Source organism: Delphinapterus leucas, chromosome 15, assembly GCF_059928025.1.
Source record: "Delphinapterus leucas isolate spDelLeu-1000000601 "Yukka" chromosome 15, BTC_Dleu_Yukka2, whole genome shotgun sequence".
Lineage (NCBI taxonomy): Eukaryota > Metazoa > Chordata > Mammalia > Artiodactyla > Monodontidae > Delphinapterus > Delphinapterus leucas.
In genome coordinates, this window is record NC_143143.1 from 19,389,746 (window position 1) to 19,397,919 (window position 8,174).

Here is an 8,174-nt window from a genome sequence, read left to right on the forward strand (position 1 = left end):
TGAGGCTCACCGTCTCACTAGGAAGAGGGCTGTGATTGGTTAAGGTGTCTTGTGAGCATGGGAGCGAGGGATGATGGCTTGAGGACCGTGTATTTACTGTCTTGCCGAAGGAGTTCCAGCCAACATAATAAGACGTGAAAAAGGAATTGGAGCTATATAAGTATTGGGTTGGCCAAAAAGTTCGTTTGGGTTTTTCCATGTTACAGAAGAACCCGAACGAACTTTTTGGCCAGCCCGATAGTAGAAATAGATGAGAAAATTAATATTTGTAGGAGATTTGGTGCTACACTTCAGTGATTGTTCCCCCCTCCCACCCCAGGGACATTTGGCAGTGTCTGGAGACATCTTTTGTTGTCACACTGTGGGAAAGAGAGCTGTGTGCCATCGGCATCTAGTGGGTTGAGGGAAGGGATGCTGCTAAACATCCTACAGTGCACAAGACAGCCCCACAGCCCAGAGTGATCCGGCCCCAAATGTCACTAGTGCCGAGGTTGAGGGCATAGCATTAATAACAGGAGGACACTCACCAACCTCGGAGGAGGGAACTTTTCCCAGTGAAGCTCAGCTATTCCTGCAGCCCAGATGTTGTCAGGAGATTTCAGTTAATGTGTTAGAGACATTGGTAGGAGTAAGGTTTCCTCTCCTCAATCACAGAAAGCAAATCCTTCCAGGGTTGCATCTCTGAGGACTGCCGTGCACTCACAGAAAGGACCACTAGAGCCAGGAGGTGGGGCCGTGCCACGTGGCTGGCTGCCCCTGGGGTATCAAAGGCTTGACTCAACTTCTCAGGGCTGATGGTGCCTCTAGTAAGGGAGTGTGCGTGCATGGGCTGACTCTCAAACTTTCCAGCTTCTCCTCTCCTCGGGTGGCCTCTTGGGTGTTACCACGCATTGATACCATGTCTCCTCGTGTTTTTGTCCAGACGCCAATTCTAGGGTTTCAGAACCGCTTCGCAGCATCTTTCCTGAAACGCATTCAGACTCAGCCAGCAAAGACCTGCCCGGCCGCATTCTGTTGGATATGGACAATGATACAGAAAGTACCGCCCTGTGAGGAAAGCCACCCCCTGCCCTTGACCCCTTCCATCCTGGCTAGTGGAGCAGGGGCAGGCAGACGTTAATCTTCGCAGACCAAACAGCGAGAAGCTTTCAGTGGAGGGAAAAAGAAGGCCTCACCATGCAGGACATGGCCTTCTGACAGCCTGAGGAGAGAGCCGAGGCTGACACTTAAAGCTGAATGACCTGTGTCTTGAAGAAGTTGGCTTTCTTTACATGGGAAAAAATCATGCCAAAAAAAAAAAAAAATTTTTTTTTTAAAGAAAGAAAGAAAAAAGAAATACCTGCAGTGGAAAGAGTATCATTGCCGAGGCATGTGTAGGAAGCATTTGTCACCGCTATTAATGCAGGCAGCGCCATCAGCAATTTGGAATGAATAAAAAGCAATGCGTTAACTATCTATTTAATAAAGTACATCCATTACACAAGTCACCTGCTTCCTGCTACTTGGGCTTTCGTTCTTATATATCACAAGGGAGGTTCCTCTTCTTCGGACGTGCTGCAGAATCATTTTGTATGAAGTATGGCCTGTGTCTACCCAACTGCCTCAGAACCACAAGCATTGGTGGTGACTGCTGGATCCGTCACCTCAGCAAACTGGATTGCCTTGGCCTCGTTGGATTGCCAGAATGTAGACGGAAATGTACTGTTCTTTTTTTTTTTAAACAATGTAATTGCTACTTGATAAGGAGCGAACATTATTCTAGTTTTCATGTTTAATTTGAATTAAATATATTCTGTGGTTTATATGAAAACTTCATCATTCTTAGAGGCAAAGCTGTGGATTGTGTGTGCGCATGTTGTCACTTAACTACATAGAACTGGGGATGGGACGTCTGGGGGTCTAGCTGTGAATGTAGAAGTTTGAGAGAGTGGCGAGCAAGGTCACAGCAGTGAGACCAGCCACCAGGTGACCCAGAGACTGCCCGGACTGGCTGTCTCTTAGCGAATGTTCCATGGGCTGGGCTCTTCCTTTGCTCTCACCAGTCCTGACACCCTTTCTTGTCCGGAGACACTTGTCTTGTCTAGAGACACTTAGACCCTTGGAGGCCAACTCGCGGTACTCAGCCCCACAGGCCTAGGGCAGGAGTCAGAGCCATTACGTTGCAGGGGAATATCCTTTTCCAGTGACTGGAAGGCACTTCCTTCCCAGGATTGAAATACTTGGGAAGAGTGGGTGGGGAATTGGAGCAAAGCGAGGCCGAAGGGCTGGATGGCTGTTGTGACGATAGCCCCTCCCCGTGGCCCAGATTTGGCGTCATCTTTTGGAACACATGCTGCCGTGTTGGCTGCCCTGGGCAGCTCCACTGATAGAACTGCTCGCCAGGTGCATCCATGACCCAGCCCTTGCTCAGAAGCCCCTGGACCTCCTTCCCCTATGAATTGACTTAAGTTTAACTTGAAAAGGGCAATCGCTTTTTCCTCTTAACTCAGAGTTTCCTGTGCCCCAAAGTACTCCCTGCACTTCTTAATTACATTGAAAATATGTACCTGTAGACCCATTTACCCCGGGATCTTAAATTTGTGTTTGCCGAAGGCTCACTCTTTCCTTGTTCATACACCATCCCTGTTCTTTTTATATATATATATATATATATATATATATATATATATATATATAAGTTTATTTATTTATTTATTTTTGGCTGTGTTGGGTCTTCGTTGCAGCACGTGGGCTTTCTCTAGTTGCGGAGAGCGGGGGCTACTCTTCGTTGCGGTGCATGGGCTTCTCATTGCGGTGCTTTATCGTTGCGGAGCATGGGCTCTAGGTGCACGGGCTTCAGTAGTTGTGGTGCGTGGGCTCAGTAGTTGTGGCGCACGGGCTTAGTTGCTCCGTGGCATGTGGGATCTTCCCGGACCAGGGCTCGAACCCATGTCCCCTGCATTGGCAGGCGGATTCTTAACCACTGTGCCACCAGGGAAGTCCCCATCCCTGTTCTTTTTCTCTGCTCCCCCTCCCCACTGCCCTTAGCTCTAGAACAAACCTTATAGAGAAAGCAAAGGTCTCGATGTATGTTGCTCATAAGCGTTGACCCCTTCTTCAAGGAGCCCAGCTGTCCACAGTCAGGCATCTCTGCAGACCTTGGAGATGCTTCCTCCAGGATGCCTGATCTCATACTCAGGAGGGAGCTGGGACGCAGTGCTTGCCGAGGAGACGGCATTGGTGCCTGGGGACATGGAAGGGCCGTGATGAACAAAATGATTCTGAAATACAGCAAACCCTACCCTCATTATTTTAAGAACAGTGTTCCATTTTCACTCTCCTATTGTTTGTAGCAATCTCCCTGCCTCAACAGCTCCGATCTAAAGAAAAAGGAAACCTCCTTGCCCCTGTACATGTGTCAGTGGCTGCTCTCCATCTTCTTGGATGGGCGAGCCATAGTGTGGGTCGTGGCGGCTCAGTTGTAATTGCACCATGGCGGAAGCACCTCCAAGGTGCTGCAGAGATGTGATCACCTCTGCCAGGGGAGGCGCCACGTCGCTGTCACCTCGCCCTGGCACTACACGCGGGAGAGAGGTAGACAGCTCTGTAATCTAATTCTTTAAATTTACTTATGTATTTATTTTTGCCTCGCAGCTTGCAGGATCTTAGTTCCCCGACCAGGGTTAGAACCTGGGCCCCCCCCTCAGTGAAAGTGGAGTCCTAACCCCTGGACCACCAGGGATTTCCCGAGAAGTCTGTAATCCAAACTCATGTGGCCATCCCTGACCATCCAGGAAGGTGCTGGCCTCTAGGAAGATGCTGCTGGTATCTGCCCCTTCAGATTGCTTCCTTCTCTTCTCCAGAGAACAGTTTCTCCTGGAAACTTCAGTCCTGTGTACTCAGGCCTTCTGTTCCTGCTCTCCAACCCACAGCTACACCAGGGTCGGGGACATGTGCCTCTCACCACACACCCCTTGCAAGCAACACCCATCTAGCCTGATCTTGATCCAGCGCTTCGGAGACTGCAGGGGGTCGGGGCATCCCCCTGGCTGCCGTGATTGTGCTGGATTACCTGTGGATTCCCAAGCGTTCAGATGCAATTGGAATGACTGAATCCCTGCACCTCCTTGATGACCTTGGTTCCCTTGGGGACCCTTGTCCCACTCTTGGGGCTCCAGCTCCAAGTGCTGTCCTGAGCCCAGTGAGTCCCATAAGTGCTCTTACTTGAAAGTCTTAAGACAAACCCTCTTTCTAGGTTCTCTACCTGTGGTCTGTTGCCACCATTCTGCCACCTGCGCCATGAGCCTGGTGGTGTGTAACCATATTCCGGAGCCTTCGCCCTCTTCTCACAGATGCCACTCTACCATCTCTTTACTCCAGGGTCTCAAGTGGGCTCTGTGCCTCATAGTCTAGAGGTCTTGCGTCAGACTGGGCAGCACCCCATTGACAGATATTTCTAGACCAATGGCTTCCACTTTTCTAATATCGTAGTGATGGAGCTGAGGGTAAAGAAAGATCTGCTGGCATAGTGAAGCCACTGGCTCCAATGCAACCAAAAGGCAAAAAGTGGTCATGGAAATTCCCTGGTGGCCCAGTGGTTAGGACTCGATGCTCTCACTGCCAGGACCCGGGTTCAATCCCTGGTCGGGGAACTAAGATTCCACAAGCCATGTGTTGCAGCCAAAAAAAAAAACCACACAAACACATTTATTATCTCATAGTTTCTGTGGGTCAGGAGTCCAGGCACAGCTTAGCTGGGTCCTGTCCTTGGGTCTCACAAGACTGCAGTCAAGGGTCAGCCAGGGCTGGGGTCCCGTCTGGAGGTCCAACTGGGGAAGGACCCACTCCTAAGCTCCCTCAGGATGTTGTCAGAAGTCATGTGCTTATGCTTGTTCTGAGGCCCAGGACTTCTTGCCATCATTGAGGGGTTGCCCTCAGCTCCTAGAGGCTGCCTGCAGTCCCTGGTCACGTGGGCTTCCCTGGGAAGGCTGCTACTTCGGCAAGCCAGCAAGGACAGCCCCTAGAGTGAGTTTGCTAGCAAGACAGAGTCTACATGCTGTAATACAATTACAGATGACATCTCATCACCTCTGCCGTATTGTATTGGTTAGAAGTCAGTTGCAGGTTCTGTCCACACTCAAGGGGAGGGGATTATACAAGGGCATGAACACCAGGAGGTGGGGGGTCACTGAGGGTCACCTTGGGGTCTGTCTGCCACACACATCAAAATGTCATTACAAATGACACGTCAGGGTATACTTGAGCCAAATATATTTTTGGAAGAACCAAAACAATTCACCAGGGTTCTGTTTTTACCCTCTATATTTGTATTTGAATTCAGTTTTCATGCACATCAATAAATTATATTTGATGACCAAAATTTTTTTTTCACATCATTTCATGGTAGAAACAGCATTCTTGCTTTCATACAAGGATGCTTAGAATTGAACCCATGGCTTCTAAATACTTCTGTGTCTCCTCCAGGGGAATACTGGCCTAGACCCTGGGGAACCAACGTGAACCATACAACTGTGGCCTCGGCCCCCAGGAAGCTTGCAAACAAGTACGCAGGAAACAGATAGAGATTGCGGAGTGGGGGAGCCGTGGAAGTATGTGGGAGGAAGGCCCACCTTGGTGGAGAAAGGAGGGGGGAGGTGGGCCCTCCAGATGCTAGGAATGGCTTGTGAGGTGAGCGACAGCATGGAATTAGGGGAAGCGGGCAACGGGCAAGGAGTGAGGCTGGTGAGGGAAGCAGGAGCTGGAGTGTGAAGATCCTTATAACTCATGTTTGGAGTCATCAAAGGGAGCTGCAGACACAGGAGGGGAGTGACTGTCGGATTTGGACTTTAGGTCCTCGTGGCTGCAATGCAGAAAATGGACTGAAGCGGGGGCAAGGTAGCAGCAGGACATCCCCGAGAGAGGAGCCAGTGGGGCCCCGATAAGGCAGAGGCAGTGAGCCCACGAGCACAAGTTTAGGGAGACAGAGCCAGCGTGACGTGGTGACTGATGGGGGCCTTTCCCAAAGGTGAGAGCGGGTCCTATGGGCAGCCCTAGAGACCATCGTCTGTGGTCAAGGAGGGTTTGGAAGTTGCACAGTTTCCAGAGGGCAGAGGATGGGTGATGAGTCAGCCATTCAGTCACCTCCACGAGCTCAGACCTCAAGGACTGACTTGATGCAGGAACAGTGGGTGTTCCTGGGCAGGGGTGGGCAGCCAGGCCAGGGAGGGGGTGTGGCTGGAGGATATGAGACAAGGAGCCAGACATCTGTGTTCTGGAGGTCATCCATTCACCAGGCTGTGCTAGGCATCAGTGTAAGCCATGCCTTCTGCCCTCGTGGAACTTTCTCTCTAGTTGGGAAGATGCTTAAGCAATCAGTAATAAAGTGTGATACCTGCTTTGAAGATGCATGTCATAGTGGGTGTGGGATGACCAAGGAAGTCTTCCTGGAAGAAGTGATGTTTAAGCAGTGACTAGAATAAGAGGTAGCCAGGAAAGGAAGGGGGGGATCGTTTAGGCGGAGGGAAGAGCAGAAGCAAAGACCTACTTACTGGATATTTATGGGGCTCACTGGGTGTCAGCCACTGTGTTAGGCCCGCAGGTGGGACAGCATGAGTGTGGTCTGACCCTAGACTGTGAAGGGAGAGCAATCAGAGTCGAAGCTGAGAAGAGGCCTGGCTGTCAGGGGTCTGGAAATTCCCATCCAGGTGTGTGCACCTGATCCTGGGAGCAAGCAGAGGAGTGGCTTGATCAGATTTGCTCTCTCGCCTGGAGCTGGAGAATGTGCAAGATCAGAGGCAGGAAGGCCAGTCGGGACACTGGTGGCAGCGATCCAGGGGAGAGGTGGCAGTGGCCTAAGCTACCACAGTGACAGCTCCCACCAAAACGCACTTCTGACCCCAACCTGTGGCAGCAGAGGTCTCGGCATGGCAGGGGGCTGGGGGGCAGGCCTGGCTGAGGGACAATTTGGGGAAGCCTTCTGGGCCTCCCACTCCCCTCCTTTGGCCCTTGAGAGGGTCACTCAGCCTCCCCTTGAGCCCACTTGCCCCAGACAGAAGCTCAACCTCTTGCAGAGCCAGTTACAGGGTCTGGATAGCAGGCACATTAGCAAACAGCTCTCCATAGGGGCCCTTTCCTGGGAGGGCCAAGGGGCCTTTGTCCAAGCCACAGCTGTCATCTGGATCCGTGTGGAAAAGCCAGGCCTCTGACTAGGATAGGTGTCGAGCTAATGCGTTTACCTTTGGACAAGGCTGGTCCAGGTGTTGAGGGCATCGAGTAGAAACTCAAAAGATGTCATGAGTGACTCCATGAACCAGTGACTCCTCAGCCCCAGGGCTTCCTGTCCATGCTCCTTGGAAACTGGGCTTCCTTGAGAAACTACTCATTCTCTAGTTGCTAAGCCAGTGAGTGGTTCTAACCCATCCCGCCCCCCAGCCCCCTTAACCCCAGGACTAGGGTACTATCTCATGGCCCTGGGCCGCCCCAGAGTTGGTCTCAGGGCTAACCAACTCTGTTGGCTGTCCCGCCCCTGCTCTTAGCTGTGCGTGTGGCACACACAGCCCCTACAGGTCATCCCATCAGACCCCACTGGGGCCCAGAATAATTAGGATGCCTGACTCTCCACAGAACAGGCGTGGCTGTTCTTCAGGTCAAAAGCCCTATTACCCCTCGTCCAGTAACGATTTATTGTGGAGTTGCCCATCCTGGCTACTTGTTTTAGGGAAGCATCATTGTGGAGAATCAAGCAAAGAAACCCAGGCTAAGGCAGAGCTTGGGACGTGCACACAATTCCCTGATTTTTTTATGGCACAAGATTCCAGGGCACCAACTCGGGTCTATTTCCCAGACATCATAGTGAGGGGCAAGTTTCACAATGAGAAAGTCTTTGGGCACCAACTATTCCTTCACCCAAAGCCAGCAACAGTGAAAGTCGGGAGATAGAATGCGGTTGCCATTCCCTGTGCTTGGAAGGTGAGCTGGAGAGAGTTCAAGCGCTAACAGTCAGCCCAGGGGATGTGGCTACCAGGGGGCTGGGCATCTCTTCGCTTGTCCAACCCTTTGAATTTGGCTATTAATGTTACATGATGGACAGGAAGAGTGAATAACTGGCCTTTTGAGACAAAGAAGCCTTTATGCCTCTCTCTTTTTCCAGCTTCTAGCCTTCATTCCCCTTTTTATTTTTTTGCAGTACACGGGCC

General features: G+C 51.2%; 1 protein-coding gene across 5 annotated transcripts in view; it reads left to right on the forward strand.

The window, feature by feature from the left end:
- ARHGAP17 (Rho GTPase activating protein 17) overlaps nt 1–1,802 on the forward strand; it is an 89,562-nt gene extending 87,760 nt beyond the window's left edge. For 2 of the 5 annotated variants that reach the window (XM_022588490.2, XM_022588494.3), the window contains one exon: nt 923–1,802. In XM_022588490.2, the coding sequence (XP_022444198.1) occupies nt 923–1,053 (131 nt within the window). In that variant the 3' untranslated portion in view covers nt 1,054–1,802. The remainder of the gene's footprint in view (nt 1–922) is intronic. The other 3 variants (XR_002646689.3, XM_022588492.3, XM_022588493.3) reach the window with 3 other exon arrangements.
- Nucleotides 1,803–8,174: the final 6,372 nt, after the last annotated feature.